Here is a 15,554-nt window from a genome sequence, read left to right as displayed (position 1 = left end):
CAAGTGAACACCAACCAATGGGGAAGCCTCTTAGTCCACAGCCACCCAGGGGCCTCAGGAAAAGCCCAGGAAGCCCCACTCCTCGGTAAAGATGCCATCTGTACAGGATCACCCACCTAGGGTGTTGAAGGGCTGCCCACCCTCCCATCCTGCCTTAGAGGAGGGCTGGGCCCAGCAGGATCACAGGAAGGATCTGGACCAGGAGATATGCAGCTGGAATGGCAGAGGGAAACTGGGGTCAGGTGGTGGGGTTGTGAGAATCACAAAAGACTGACGCTGAGACTAAATCATAGACATGTTTATTATCCTCTGGGACACCAAGGTCTTCCTTTCCTGGGCAGTGACACGGGGAGGCCAACCCTCAGGAGGCGGCCACACTGCCACCTGAAGCAGGCCCATGGGGTGGCAGTGTCATGGGAGGCAGGAACAGCGCCTTCAGCTTGCCCGACAGGCTGGCAATCTCGGGATCCTGGGCTTCGTAAGACTTGACCAAGCGGGCAAACTTAAGGACACCTGTAAGGGGGAGTGGAGGTCAACCAACACCCCTAGGGGACTGGGGTGCCCAAGACAGCAGAAGGGGACAGCTTGCACATGAGTCACTGGCTGCTCCCCTTCTGGCCAGGTAGTTTTCTGCAAAACAAGACATGCAGGCTTCTGCCCTGTGGGGTTCGGATCAACCACTTCCTAGTCTACACTGGGCACAACTAACTGGGATGCAGTAAATGGAAATATCCTAAAGCTGTGTGCTTCTCACTATCAGGTGAACCATTTTACCAATTTAGTCACAGAAACCCAAAGTATGAGCACCCATGAGATCCCACATCTATAACCAGGACACAGGAGGGCCATGGGCCAACTGACCTGAATCAGTAAACACCCTTGGGGATACCATGATCTCATCAAGGAAACTAAATGCCAGCCCTCAAACAGAGGTTAGCTGAAACACCTTAGAGGGGCTGCAGAAGCGTACTGCCATGCATTGCAGACGTCTCGCTAACAGCTATCAGAACAGGGTTCAGGTCCAGCTGTGCTGTGACCTCGGGGACTTAATTTCCTCATCATAAAATGAAACAATAGTATAATTAATGCTAAGTACAAAATGCACTTAGGATTTCACCTGGCGCAAGTTTAAAGTAGACCCTGGGCTCTAAGTGCCAATACTGTTAGATTGTTGTGGCTGCCGCCGTGTGGTGAGAAGGGGGACGACGGCTCAGGGACCCAAAGGATTCAGCACCCTCTCTCCTCGACCCTGTCCGACCCACCTTCCCCGTCGCAGCTGAAGCCATAGGCTTTTATAACCTCCTGCTGAATCTGCGTGGCCACGGGCAGCACGAACTGCAGCATCTTGCCCATGTCGTTGCACGCGTTGTCCCGAGCCTCGTCCATGCGCACGGCGTTCTCCGGAGCTGAGAACGCCTGGATCACCTCGGCCAGGACCACTGTGCGGCAGATGCAACCCAGGGTGAGACGTCCCGGGTGAGGCATCAGAGCATGGCCGGCGGTCCCAGTGCGGAGAAGAGGGCAGGGAATTAGTGGACTGAAGTCGTAGTAATCCGATAAACACGGCCCGAATACCTTGCTCTCTTAGGAGAGAGAGAAAGATGGTTGCCCCCGCGCCCCGTTTCCCGGCGATGCCAGCGTATCTCGCGCTCGGTATCTTCCGCCCACACCCTCCTCCAGCAGGCAGCCCACCCAGTAACTGGGAAGCTTCTCACCCTTGGCTTGTTCGGCGCTCAGGGCCGCAGGTTGGGCCGAGGAGGACGCCATAAGGCAACAAAAGTTGCACGTGCAGCAAAACCAAGAACACACTCAACAAGGGGAACCTCTGAAAAAACAGCTCTCTAAGCCGATGGGGGCAAAACAACAGCCGTAACCGGAAGCTTTTCGACGCAACCTTAAACCTAGCACTGCAAGATCTCAGAATTCTACGACGCTCAATGTCTATACCACTCAAGTAAATAAAAATGAAAACGCCTGCACGTCATTTATACTCTATTGTTAAAAACAGACTGGTGAAAGGGGGGGCCTTCCGGTAGATACCGGAAGACCTACTAGACAAATTCAAAAAGAGCTGTAAGCACTGCAGAAAGTAACCTGGAGAGAATATGGAATAGCCATGAACTCCACTATTAGTGAGGGTGAGCTCAGTGTTTTCTTTTTTGTTGTTGTTGTTGTTTTGTTTCTAATTCCTATAGATGTAACAACGAGGCACACTCTAACTTTCACAAGAAGAAAGTTTTCTAAGGAACTCATATCGTTCATTTCTAGTTTGTCAACGTTTGATACGAGTCTATGCAAATGAGACCGATGCTCATTGGCTGAAAGAAGCCAGTCACACCGTTGTTTTAAAGAACGGAGACAGTGATTCACAGCAAAAGCCTGGAGCTGAAGGCACTCTTCGCTTTCCCAAAAGGGCTTTGTATAATGGTGTGTGCTGCAGCGTAACGCTTCCTAATTTCTCTTCTAGGCATTTGAAATTGTCACCTAGCTCTTCAAACCGTTAGGGTAGGTAAGACTCCTGGGTTCTAATCGCTTTAATCTGTTGAAACCACCACGGCCCCTCCACCTCCGCTTCATAACCGTCTCAAACTGTTCTAGGGAAAGGATTCAGGGCTGGAGGCTCCTAGCTGTGGTACCAGTAGAAAGAAAGACCTCAAAAGTCTGAGTAGTTTCCTAGACCTGACCTTGTCAGAGGCGTGCCTGTCCCAGACCTCCAGCATCCTGACTTCCCAGCCTTGGAAGAAGGGGACTAGCTCCAGTGGTACCTTCTCCAACACTCCAGGGTCCCTCCACCCAGTTCCTTCAGAAGGCCCATCCTGCTGGTTTCTCTCAAGGCCCCACGCAGATTCCGCCCCCATAGCCCGCAAATAACGAGTCACAGCCATCTTCTTGGGGAATCATGAGGATGTTTTTGTTTGGTTGGTTTTGTTTGGGATGTTTTTTAAAGAGCATCATATAGATATTTATATATATAAATTATTAATGTGGGGCAGGGGCAAGGGGCATACATCGCAGAAGGGGCGCGCACACGGGGACTGGGGAGGGGCTGGGGCGGCACACAATGCTACGCAAAAACAGCCACATCTAACAGATGAAATAATCACACCAACGGGGTGGGGGAGGGGCGGTGGCCATGGGAGTTGGGCATGGGTGAGGAAGAAAGCAGGGGGACAAGGAAAAGGGACCTGGTCCAAGATTCTGTGCGCTTTCTGCCCCCACCCCTGCCACCTCTCCACCTCCACACACCACAGGAGCCTTGGCCTTCCATCTGTCCCTTCTTTCCTCTCTTTGCCCAGCTGCCAAGGCCCTGCAACTGAGCAGCACCCCTTCTTGTTCTGGGTAGCAGGCTGGGAAGGAGGCCTACAAGGTCCAGATGCAGGGGCCATAGGTGCTCTCTTGATTGCAGGTTCTACAGCGGCTTGTCACTTTCCTTCTTCAGGTGACTGGGGGGAGATGGGGTGCAGAACAGAAATGAGAGACAGGTCGAGCCTGACCTAGCCCCTCTCACAGAGGATAGTGGAGGAGGGGCTCCCTCCCCCAGAAGCCAAGCGCCCAGTTGTACCAGGCCCATACCCCATCCCAGCCAAGCAGAGCTCACAGCCCCTCACTCCCAGCCTAGGGGAGCCCGGTAATACCTGTAGTAGTCCTCCTGGGCAGGTAGCGGCACACTGTGCAATGGGTGATGGGCGTGCAGCCACTGCTGCTGCTCCAGTGCCAAGCGCTGCAGCTCAGCGGACTGCGCGTGCATGGCCTGCAGCTGGTGAGCTGCTGACATCGGGGCAGAGAGGGAAGCTGGCAGGTCCCGGTAAGGAGCAGCTATGGGCAGGAAGGGCAGGGAGCATATGACTGACAGGGTACAATACCTACTCTGGGCGAGGAGAGAGTCACTTTACATACAAAGGAAACTGAGACTAAAATCGTTAGGTAACCGCTAATCTTGCAAGTAGCTAGCGGTGGTGTTAGGATTCAAACCTCAGCCTGATATTAAAACCTGTGCCTCTCTTGGGCAGGGCCTCAGCCCTTCTACTCCCATTCCCAGCTCCTTTGGGCAGCATTTCACCCCGACCCAAACCCAACTAGGCCAATGCCACTACACAAATTCCTCTTTTCTGCCCTTCTCTCATTAGACTTCCCCCACCCCCAACCTCCATCCTTACCAAAGAGCTGGTGACGAAGAACTTCGTTCTCGTGCAGAGGGTGAGGAAGAAGGGGGTTGGGGAGGGTCCCAGCTGGGTAGGGAATCCGGGTAAGGTGAGACCCTGAGGCCAGGGGGTCAATGAGAGGGTGCACCGAGGCAGAGGCTGGAGGGTAGAGAAGAGGAAGGTGTCACCAGAAGGGAGGTTTGGGGAAAACCATGCATGTGGGTGAAGGGATCCAAGCCTAGGAAGAGAGATGGAAAATCAAACAGAGTGGAACGAGGAGGCACCTGGAAGAACTAGGGGCTGGGCACAGCATAAGAACCTACTGGAGCAGGGACACATGGATGGCGGAGGCCAGATCATAGTTGTCAGAGGGGTCTGACGAAAAGCAAAGAGAGAAATGGATTGCTTAGAGATGGAAGAGGATAGAAAGTTTAGGAAATGAGACAGGAAGAGATCAGACACTAAGATAGAGAAAGCACAAAGGAGACTGGAATGAATATGGTTATAAGTCTAGATTGGGCAATAAGAAATATAGTGAAGGGATAGTAAGTAAAGCTCATTATCACCTACAATGCCCACAACCAAAGCTACAAGGCTGTTTCTGAAAAGACACAGGATCTAGAGATGGGGAGGAACATGAAAGAACCTCCAGCTAGGAGAAGAGAAGATGGCAAGAAGCCACAGCAGAGTAGAATCCAAAAGAGCAAGAAAACAGGTATGTGATGGGCTGCCAGAAAGGGGCTGTAAGCGTAGAAAGATGGTGCTCTTTCAAAGGTTTACCGCTTGAGCACATCTACCACCTTGAGAGGGGGCAAGGGACTGCAGACCAGGTGAATGCTACTCTGACAGGGATGGGGGTATGGAGAATAGTCTCTGTGGCAAGGCTAGGGCCTTAGGAGACAGGCTGGGGGATGACAGGGAGGCAAAGATCCGCGAAGTACTCAGGAGAGAGGCTCATGCCAGACTAGAAAAGTCCTGGCTTGAGGAGAGCCTAATCCCTTGCTGGGGGACAAGGTGGCCTCAAGGGGTCAAGGAAGGTAGTCATCTCACCTGCATGGATGGCATCCTGCTGGTGGAGGTGCAGGTGAGAGTGGATGTGGGAGTGCTGGTGGTGATGGGGAGTCACATTGAGCATCTGCAGCCGGGCCAGTGGGTCATTGCCCAGGGCTGCCACCCTTTCTGCGTGCTGCCTCTCAGCTGCTAGACGCTCCGCGTAGGACATGTCAGGACGCAGGGCTGGCCCAGCGGCCAGCGCCAGACGTTCTCTCTCCAGGGGCCCCAGGCTCGGATGAAAAGGGAAAGGATGCAGGCCAGGTGGGCCAGGCTGCAGAGCCAGGCCACCATGTCGGGGGAAGGGATCCAGGCCTGGCCCAGGAACCCCGTGTAGGGGTTCCAGCTCACTGGGCTTCACCTCAAAGCCAGGCTTGAGGCGGTCACGCAGGTCTCGTTCACGGGCTTCCCGCTCCCTCTCCCGGGCTGCTGGGTCACTGCTGTACAGGGCCGGGACATTGTAACCCAGGAGCCCTGGGTCCACTGCCCCCAGGGGCACGTAAAACGGATGGTTGCGATTGCCAGGAGACATGACGTGGGGCCGGGCATATTCACTGAGAGTGCGCAAGGCTGGAGTGTCAGGACCCAGGTAGGGCGGCACTGTAGCCACAGCACTGCCTGGTTCAAACGGAGGACGATGGGGCACTGGGCCAAGAGATGGGCACTCCACTGGAGCACGGCCCTCCTGTGCCAATTTCTGTGAGGTACAGGAAGAAAAGTGGAGTCAGAAGGGCAGTTCTGTAAAGAGGTGACCAACCGGTCTCGAGCTGCTCTTTTGTCTCAGCAGCTGAGTGGCAAAATGCCACAACTTATTGGAACTCAGCCCACCAGGAACTCCCAAACCCCATTCTCCTGATTAGTGGTTCTCCCTGCAATCCACAGGTAGTCTGACCTGAGCAGGCCTTTCCCCCAACCCAGGCATGCAATGGTGTCCTTCGGTCTCCATTTCCTGGGCTGCAGTGCTTCCTCCTCTCCGATAGGTGGTGCAATGACTGCCCGCCCCTCGGGCCTCCCTGCGCGGCGCAGAGGATCAGAAGACGGGCGGCGCACCTGGTGACGTACTTACCACGCTCCGTTCCAGCTCGCGCTCCTTCTCGCGCTCGCGCTCCTTCTCGCGTTCCCGCTCGCGCTCCCGCTCCTTTTCTTCGCGCGCGCGCTGCTCCGCCTCGCGCCGCACTTTCTCCACCAGGTCGGCCCGCTTCTTGGCCAGCTTGGAACCCTCCAGCGGCACGAAGTACAGGTCGCTGCGCGCGCACGAGTTAAAACCGCGGTCCAGGTGTTTGTTGAACCTTCCGGGCACGGAAGCAGTGCGCGCTCAGCCCCTGCGAGCTGCCCATACGGCCCCGCGGTGACTCCGGCCCAAAGCCGGCCTCCGCAGGCTTAGAGGACTAGGCCAGGGTCTGCAGGACTTTACAAAGTGTCGCACGAACACAAGCCCCACCCCTGAGCCTACTCCCTCTTTCCGTCAACCGTGCATTGTTCCCCCTCTGAGGTCTGGCCCTGCCCCACTCACCTGGCCGACTGACTGGCGTGGCTGGGCACGTCTACCACCTTGGGAGGGGGCGAGGGGCTGCGGGCCGGGGGCACTGGGCTCTCGGGGGCTTCATACTCCTCTGCCGGCTCCTGTTTTATCTGCGTGGCGCTCAGGGGCGGCCCCGAAGTGGGGGCCGCAGGCGGTGGTGGCAGCGATGACAGGCCTGAGGGCCCCGCAGGCGGCAGCGGCCCCGGCCCCACGGTGGGCGAGCCTGGCTTGAAGGTCCCTGGGCCTGCGGGCGGCGAGGCGCCTCGGTAGCCTGGTGGGGTCCCCGTTCGGAAGGAGGATGGCGACCCTGGCTTGTATCCGGGTGGGGTGGCTGTCTTGTAGGACCCTGGGGACGGGGCTCTCTTCCCATACGGTGGGGGCCCAGGTGGGGAGGCTGTTTTGTAGCCTGCTGGCGAGGAAGCCACTGTGGCAATGACTGTGGAAAGTGTAGCCGAAGAGGTGGTAACCGGAGGCCCCGGTGGGAAGGGGTAGGGCGCCCCTTGGGGGCCCTGGGAAGGAGAGGGGTGTGAGCATGGGTAGGACCCTTGAGAAGACGAGGAGGAGTTGGAAGAAGAGGAAGAGGCTGGGGGGCCATTGGGGCCTGCTTGACTGTAGGACACCTGGCTGTGAGGTGGGGGCAGGTGTGCTGGCCCTGGTGGGTAGGACCTCAGAGACCCCAGGGAAGGAGACATGGCATAAGGGTGTGCATGGTGGGAACTGCTCTCCAGGGGATGGGGATAAGCTCCAGGTGGAGGGGGCCCAGAGCTCCCATGATGCTGCTGCTGCTGCTGCTGTTGCTGCTGCTGCTGCTGCTGCTGCTGCTGGTGGTGATGGTGATGTGTTGGGGCTGGTGGGTGGGCAGTGGATTGGCCTCCAGTAGAAGGAGGGAAGGGGCCTGGATGGGGATTGCTGTTAGCTAACAGGCGGCCGTAGGGAGGGGGTGGGGGGGGACCCTGGCTCCACACAGCCTGGGATGGGAGAGAAGGCTGAGTATACTTGGGTGGCTGATTGGAGACAGAGAGGCTTGTTGGGGGAGGGAAGGAGTGGGGATAACTGGGCAATGCCTGGGAAGCTGGGTACTGGGAAGCAGAGGAAGACGAAGAACTGGAAGAGGAGGCTACTGCAGAGCTACCACTAGAGGACGAGTAAGGATACCTCATTGGGGGGGCCGGGGCAGAAGAGGAAGCAGGGGGCAGCGGGTGGGGTGAGGGAGCAAGAGTGGGGCCCTTCTCCGGGCCAGGAGGAAGTCCACCCATACCCTGCCCCATGGCATGGGGAGAGGGCAGATGGCCAGGTAGCGGCTGGGCCCCCAGGCCAGGAGGAGAGGCTGATGCATTGTTAAGGGGTCTCAGAGCAGGTGGGGGAGGCAGATTTGGTGTCACATGGGGGAAGGTGGCTGGTGGTGGAGCAGAGGGTAGGTTTCCACCACCCACTGGAGTGTTAGGTGGCTTTGTTGGGGGAGCACCACCAGCCCCAGAGCTTGATATTGAAATGGGGGTGGTGGGTGGGGGGTGCTGCTTACCCCCACTAGGAGCCCCTACTGAAGAGGAAGGCCCTCCCCCCTTGGGACCCATTGCAGGTCCAGATAAAACTCCACCAGCACCCCCAGGGTAGAGCTGTGAATGAGGGGGAGGGGCCCCAGGAGGAGCCTGGAACATACGAGATGTCGGGGGCTCCATGGGAGCGTGATATCCAGTGGGTGTCACGGAAGGATGGGGTTCAAAGCCAGGCTCTGGCTGTCGGGGGTTGCTGTCTGGTGGTGCAGGGGATGGGGGAAAGAGTGGAGGTGGGTGGTAAGGGCGGGCTGGGCCCTGGGACAGGCCAGACGATGAGTCGGAGTCATTCTCCACACTTCCAGGGCTGTAGATGCTGGGGGACGTGCTTCGGTTGTCCTGGTCTATGTCCCTGGGGTCACTGCTGCCATCATCATTGAGGCTCCGCCCATCTAAGCTGTCCAGATCTGAGGGGGACTGTGGCCGAGGGAGCTCCTGCTACAGAAGAGGGAGGGCTGTTTTCCCCTTTGCCTTACCTTTCTTGCTTCCCCTAGATTTGGGGCCTCCCTTGCACAAAATCATTTCCCCCACATGGGACACTATTGTGTCACGATATGACAAATACTCTTGCTGAAGCCCATTCCCCTGCCATCTGGGGGTTCCCCCACTCTCCCCACATTCTCAACTGCTCCCTGTCAGCTAGTCTTATTTCCCTCCTTGTAAAACCCTATTCCTTCCTCAAGTGCCCGTTTCAAGCACCTTCTCCGCATTCCCAGATGAACCCAAATCACTGTCTTCCACCAGCTCATATCCACCCCCCTCTCAACTCCTTTACCCCTTTAACATCCCAGAAACCCTTCATTCTTAAAAATGCCACTTCTGCATTTTCCTTATGATTTATCTGTTCCTTCTACTAAGACTTCTCACCCTTAACCTCCTCCCCAGCCCCTTCGTGAAAATCAAGACCTACAAAAGGAAAGGCTAGAAATCCCCCACACTCTTCCAGTCCCCCTGCCTGGTCATCTAGTGGTCTGGCCAAAGCCCTAAAGATCTGTCTGACATATTACAGACAGGGCTACTTTAATAAGCACTAGGATGTGACTTTTCTCTCATATCCCAGGCAAGATTAAAGTAGGAATCCTGAATGAAAGGAAATGTGGGGGAAAGAATGGTCAGAAGAAGGGTCAGGATGGCTGCAAGGGTCTCTCACCTCAGTTTTGGTCTTTTTTGGTGCGTTGGTCTCCTCACTTTCACTCTCTGAGATCTCCTCACTCCGGCCCTGCTTGCTGACCTTTGGGGTGGAGGCTTCCTCTACTCGGGCCTTCTGTTAGAAAGAGAATTCCTATCTTATACCTTCCAAGCCTCCACCACTACCCTCTGCCAGACAGGAAGTTACCCCCACAGTGCACACACATACATCCTCAGCCCCAGTGCCTGGGTATCCTGTGGGAGGATCTCAGGACAGAATACCTTGGCTGTCTGCCTAGACTTCTCGGCTTTGCCATCACTGCTGGACGTGCTGACCCCTCCAGGGGAGGCCCTGCCCCTTGATCTCAGTTCTTCCCGGGGCCCAGGGGCCTCTTTCTTCCGTCCACTCCTCATTGACATCTGAGGGAAAAGAAAGAGAACAGATAATATAGTTTTTCTTTTTTTACATTGCACCTAACTTTATGACGTGTCTTATTTCTATTTGTTCTCTCTAGGCCTTTCCTCCTAGCTTCCCTGCCCCTAATCTTTCATGTCTCTCATTTAAGCTGTTACTCACTGAGTCTTTATTCTGTCGTGTCTTCATTCTTCAGGCTGTGGAGACCCCATTCTCCTCTGCCTGGGCAGCTGAATACAGAAACTTCTCTGCTTCACCCCAAGTTCCCCACGTCTGTGGCCTGGGAAGCAGGAAGCAGGATCTCCAAGTTTGCAATGTAGGCAGCTGGAACTTGCAGGATCTGTTTTCAGTGAGGCCTATTAGAAAAAGACCATCAGTGTCTCCAAATTGGGGAATAGAGTCTGAGGAGGTTACTACTGTGCTTGTCAAGGGGCTGAGCAAGTGGCCCAGAGGCCTAGGGCCCCATAAGGTACAGGGCCAAGAGGTACAGGCCCCATAAGACATTGCTGGCTTCCCGCCAGGCTACCCAGCTATCTACAAGTGAAGGAGACTCTGCTCACAATGTCACCTCTTTTATTTCTGGGGGAGGCATTTAACTCAGAAGTATCTATGAGCCCCAATTCAGGAGATAGCACTATTTTACCCTTCATGATCCCTAGGAAGTATCTGTACACGCACGAATTCCAGAGAGCCTCACAAAAGAGCATAAAGAAATACAGCTGAAATATTAACTTATTTATTCAGTGCCTTCTTTTTGTCAAGCCCTTACATATGCACAATTTAATATTTACAACCAACCCTGAAAAGTAGGTGTTCTTATTACTCCCATTAAATAGGTAAGGAAACTGAGGCTCAAAGATTGTGATTGTGACTTGCCAACTTCATGTGATGAATATATGAACCAGTGACAGCACGAGAATCGAGCCCATGAAGTCATGAAGTAATTTCCCTGACTTTAGAGTCCATGTTCTTTCTTCTATACTTTGCTATGCTATACTCTCGTCAGAAGTTAGAGACTCCTCAGAAAGCCCAGCTCAGTCTCAGAGATATGAAAAGAATCTTTTTTCCCATCAGAGTAGGTGGGAGAAGAATGTCCCATTCTACAATGCAAAGCACACAATCCTACCAATCCCAAGACCAAATCTAGGTATCCCCAAAGTGCCGAGCTTCATTTTTGAAAGCCTCATAAAGACCCCTTGGGTTCCCAAAGGCTAAAGGAAAAGGCAGGAGTTTCATTTTGCCAATGAAATCAGTGACTATCAGTGAGCACACAATACAAATTTATAAATTTGTGAGCCTATCCTCCCACCTGGCTTAGAGGAGGACATACACCTCCTCACAGCCTATCTATCTATCTATCTGTCTATCTATCTATCTATACCAACTATTTTCATTTGCACTTGTTTGTATTTCTTGCTAAGCATCATGTCTTTCCATACTATTGACCATATGATCTTTTGAGAGCAAACATGTTCTTGTTACTGTTTTCTTCCTTTTTATATGCCCCCACTGATGTCATGTGTATATGGGTGTTCAGTTCTTGTTCTTGTCCTTTAAATCCACTAACTTCTGTAGGTCTTGGATGAAGAGCTTCTGACCATGGTGGGAACAGAGTAAACTTACCCGCCTGTTCTAAGTTAGGAGGCCCTGCTAGGTGAATGGCATTACCACATTTTAGAGTATATTTTCCCTAAGAAATACAAAGTAGTATCTTCTCACTCACGCTTACTGAACCCTACTGAGGCACGCAATGAGGGGTGAGCCTAACCTTTCCAGAAAACTTAGTAAGAATTTACTTACAGTCACAAAATAGGTGGGACAGAGCCCCAGGTCTTCCGAACTTACAACTGATCCTCTGCCCAGTAAACCAGCCATTTTTCTTCAACTACAACTATCACCACATTTTTGAGTTGTTGTGTAGATTGATTTTAAAATACTGTCAACTCAAAAAACCCAAAGAACAAAATCCAAATAACAAAAGGGGAACCGACTGGTGTGTCTTTGCCAGCCCCTCTAAGGGAGGCTGCTCATCTCTTCCTCCCCATCACAGAACCTGCTCACCAAGTCACTTAGAGCTAGGGGATCAAAAAGGTCAGAGAAATGCAGGAATGTACCTGAGCAATCCTAGTGTGCTCCTCCCCCACCCAATTTTTTTAATCAGCTGAAATCTGATAAAATAAGCAATGAGCAGCGTTGAAGGAGAAAATGCAGTCATAAACGGGTAGGTAATCCTGTGGTAAGGAGGGGCAGGGGGAGCAAAGATGTTAGGGTTGTATTTATGTGTCTGAACCAGGGGCATGTTTTAGCACTAGCAAGCTGAGCTACACTCCATCTTGCCCTAGTAGCCAGTCTCTGTAACTAACATTTATAGAGCACCTACTATGTGTCTGACAACACACTAAGCCATTCACCTTCATTGCCTTACTGCAAAAGGAAAATGATAAGACCAGGTTGGGGAAGTGGAAAAGTAAAAAATAGGAAAAGTGTCTCTAAGTAAGAACAGGAAAAGAAATTAAGGGAGAAATATGAGAAGGATGTCAGAGGGAATACAATAGAAGCACAAGGCTTTTCTGGGAAGGGTTTGAAGAGTGAATTTCAGGATCATTGGCCCATCCTTCCTCATCATTCCGGACCTGCCAGACTAACAAACCTGTCCAAAGAGATTCCTAGATAACAGTGCAGCCCAGACCAGCAGGTAACAATGCACTGGCTTAAACCTCCAAGGAATCCAGGATTGTCAGAGGGGCCTCAGAAATCATCTATAACCCCTTCATCTTACAGTGAAGCTGAGGCTCAAAGAAACAGAAGTGAATTGCCCAAGGTCACAGAGGTACAGCCAGGACTAGACCCAGATCTCCAGAGCATTTCCACTGCACCAAGCTGTTCCACAGCCCTCCCCACTGGGCCTCCTTCACCTGGGAAGGGCTTGGAAAGCCCAGCCATTCTACAAGGTCAGGGATATAGGTCAAAGGTCACCTGAGGAAGGGGTCACTCTGGTGAAAGACGAAAAGGTTGACTGGGGAAAGGAGACTCAAGTTTAAGAAAACGGAAGAATATCAGTGCAAAGAAGCAAAAAGACTACATAAAACGTCCCTTAATAATAAGGGTGATAGTGTCAGAACGAACTACCAAAACATGGTATAACTTGAATAGAGCATTTCCATGATCCCACCATGCCTGGGGAAGGAACTTGGAGAAACATGATGACGGGCAAGTAACATATCTATCTATGTCCAACAGACTGTTAGATGGGAAGGGGTGGACCCCCTAGGAAACCTATCCACCAGCAGCACCAGAAACATCCTCCAGAACCCAGACAAGAGTTCCAAGGACATAGCCAAAGGCTGAGGTCCAATCAAGATTCTGAACCTCCACCTATTGGACATCCCACTGGATCATTGCCATGGTAACGAAATGGCAGAACCTGCCCCTCAAGAGTCTATCCCAGGGGTCCATCTGCCAGCCACTCCCCCTCCAGTTGCCAAAGCAACTCCTACCCTCCTTACAGTACCCTCAGGGAAGAGAGCTTAAAAATACCTACCCAAATAGAAATAAGCCCATGGACAAATGGAAATCTTTTTAGCTCAAAACAGCAATGAAGACACCCCTACCCCCAGGAAACCACAGCTAGAGGGTCAGTGGGTGCTCTGCGGATTTGAAGGTGGAGGTGACAACTTGTCTGGAGTGCCTATAAGATTACCCAATTCTCTCCTCTGTTTCCACCCTCCCAGAAACCCTTTCTCCTTAACTCTCCCTTCAGTGTTCCTCCCTCATTAGTTTTAGGAGAACCCACACTACTGGGCCCCAGTGTATTCCTTCTTCTCCGAGAAGTAACTATGTCTGAAATTGGGGGAAAAGAGACCAGAGGTGACCTGGAGTAGAGGAAGGAAAACTGAGTCACAAAAGCATTGCCTTCCCACTTCAACCCAGGAACACCTCGGGGTCTTCTCAAAGGTGGACCTCTCCTTGGCCCTTTCCCAGCCAGTTTCCCCAGGTTCCATTCTCTTCCCTCATCAGCTACAAGCCCTCTCTTCCCATCTACCACACCCCTTCCCCATTTCCCACTTTCCTCCATACCTAGCACTCCCAACCCTGGGCTCTGAAACCCAGGTTCTGGGCCTTTGGGGCTTTTCCTGGAGCCCTCATGCCCCACCTCGTTGCCATCTCTCCATTCCTTTTGGCTTTCGCCCCAAGCTTCCTCGCGGGCATCCCCCGTTTTTCCTCTGCCAATCCTCCCCCTCGGTGTTCCTCTTTGGTCCCAGGATCCTAGCTACCCTCTTGACCCATCAGCCCTCCTCCTGAGACCCTCCCACCTACCCCCACCTGTCCGATCCTCTGGGTGCTCTGGCCCCCACTCCTCCTTGGGGTCCGACCCCACCCCGAGCCCCCAGCCTCAGGCCAGACAGTGCCCGCAGTGGGGGGGACCGGATCGAGAAAATAACAAATGGAGGCGGCGGCGGCGGGAGGGGGAACAGAGAGGAGGTGGGGGTGGGGAGCCGCGGGCCCGAACCCCGGGAAGCCCGAGGCCCGGGCGGCGGCAGATCTTACCTGCTAGTAGCTCCGGACCGCTGGCTGGCTCCGAGCGCGATTCCGGGCTCCGGCGCCTCCGGGGGGCGGCGGCGGCCGCTCCCCGCCCCCCTCTCCTTTTCCCGGCTTTAGTCGCCGCCGCGACGGCGGCGGCGGCGGCCTCGACCCCCTCGGAGGGCAGCCCCCATCCCCCTTCCTCCCCCCACCTGGTCCCGATCGCCCGCCGGCCCCGGAGCAAATCCCGATCCCGGCTCTAGCTCAGCCCCTCCCAAGGCCCGCCACCTCCCCCCGGCCGCCCGGAATGCACGGGCCGCGCCGCCCGCCGGCGCCGCTCCACTCGCCCCCGCGGCTCCGCCGGCCCTCCGCTCGCCTCTGCCCCGCCGCCTCCCGCCCGCTGCCCGCGCCGGCCCCGCGCGGCCCGCACTCGAGCGATTCCCGGCCCCTTAAGCGGCCTCCGCCCGCGGCCCCCGCCCCTTCCCGGGCGGTCGTCTCCCTCGCCCCCTGCTAGCCCCTCCCCGAGGCCAGTGGTCCCCCAGTAATGGGTCCCGGCCCCAGGCCCCGGCCCGACGCGGGGCTGCGGAGGGCTGGGCGGCGCGTCCGGCGACTCGCACAGGAAAGCGGCCGGCGAAGGGAGGGAGCCTGGGAGAGGGGGATGGGAGAAGGGAGGAAGAGGGAGAAGGAGGGAGCGCGGAGGAACGAGGAGAGAGGGGCCTGGAGGGAGACGCGAGGGAGGGAGCGCCAGGCAAGCTGCGAGGGGGGAGAGAGGGGGATTGGAGAGGGGGAGGCGCTGTGCGAGTTGGCCGAGACCAAGGCCGAGGGGGCCCGGGGCGCGGGGAGGGGTTCGCGGAGGCGGAATGTGGGGAGCCCGCTGGCCTGGAGCGGGAGAGGGCTAGGTAGGAGGGGCTGTGGGTTTTAAGGGCAGATATAGGGGAGGCAGGAGAAGTTAGGGGGCAAAAGGGTCCGTGGCAGAGGTGAGGTGGGAGTTTGTGGGTATGTGGCAGAGATTGGGGTAATGGGGTGAGATTGGAAAGATGGCTCTACATGGGGGCTTTAGGGGCAATGAGGTGTGACAAGGAGAGATGAAAGAAGCTTGAGGTGACAGGGTCCTTGGCAGACATGTAGGCGGATAGTTTGGGGAGACAATTATGACAGAAACAGGATGGAAGTTTGGGATCATAGGAGGGGAAGAAATTGAAAAAAATGGAGGATATAAGGAG

At 54.7% G+C, this 15,554-nt stretch overlaps 2 protein-coding genes across 4 annotated transcripts; both read right to left on the bottom strand.

Annotated features, from left to right (window-relative positions):
- Positions 1 to 289: 289 nt before the first annotated feature.
- Positions 290 to 2,082, bottom strand: LOC308502434 (protein C10). Of its 2 annotated transcripts, none has more exons than XM_081060261.1 (3): positions 1,716 to 2,082; positions 1,263 to 1,583; positions 290 to 513 (listed from the first exon to the last, which is right to left on the bottom strand). In XM_081060261.1, exons 1-3 carry the CDS (start codon positions 1,765 to 1,767, stop codon positions 362 to 364), a joined length of 525 nt encoding a protein of 174 aa, XP_080916387.1. In that variant the 5' UTR covers positions 1,768 to 2,082; the 3' UTR covers positions 290 to 361. The 2 variants fall into 2 exon arrangements, with proteins under 2 accessions (XP_080916387.1, XP_080916388.1); XM_081060262.1 differs by having other exon boundaries at positions 1,263 to 1,439.
- An 804-nt stretch (positions 2,083 to 2,886) lies between these two features.
- Positions 2,887 to 14,505, bottom strand: ATN1 (atrophin 1). 2 transcript variants are annotated; one of them, XM_081060454.1, is made up of 10 exons: positions 14,359 to 14,505; positions 9,973 to 10,166; positions 9,678 to 9,815; positions 9,418 to 9,531; positions 6,706 to 8,705; positions 6,259 to 6,481; positions 5,193 to 5,889; positions 4,158 to 4,301; positions 3,636 to 3,816; positions 2,887 to 3,443 (listed from the first exon to the last, which is right to left on the bottom strand). In XM_081060454.1, exons 2-10 carry the CDS (start codon positions 9,997 to 9,999, stop codon positions 3,410 to 3,412), a joined length of 3,558 nt encoding a protein of 1,185 aa, XP_080916580.1. In that variant the 5' UTR covers positions 10,000 to 10,166; positions 14,359 to 14,505; the 3' UTR covers positions 2,887 to 3,409. The 2 variants fall into 2 exon arrangements, with proteins under 2 accessions (XP_080916580.1, XP_080916581.1); XM_081060455.1 differs by having other exon boundaries at positions 6,706 to 8,702.
- Positions 14,506 to 15,554: the final 1,049 nt, after the last annotated feature.

Source organism: Rhinolophus hipposideros (assembly GCF_964194185.1).
Source record: "Rhinolophus hipposideros genome assembly, chromosome: 9".
NCBI lineage: Eukaryota > Metazoa > Chordata > Mammalia > Chiroptera > Rhinolophidae > Rhinolophus > Rhinolophus hipposideros.
The sequence above is the reverse complement of the archived record's forward strand: the minus strand, read 5'-3'. Positions and strand labels throughout refer to the sequence as shown.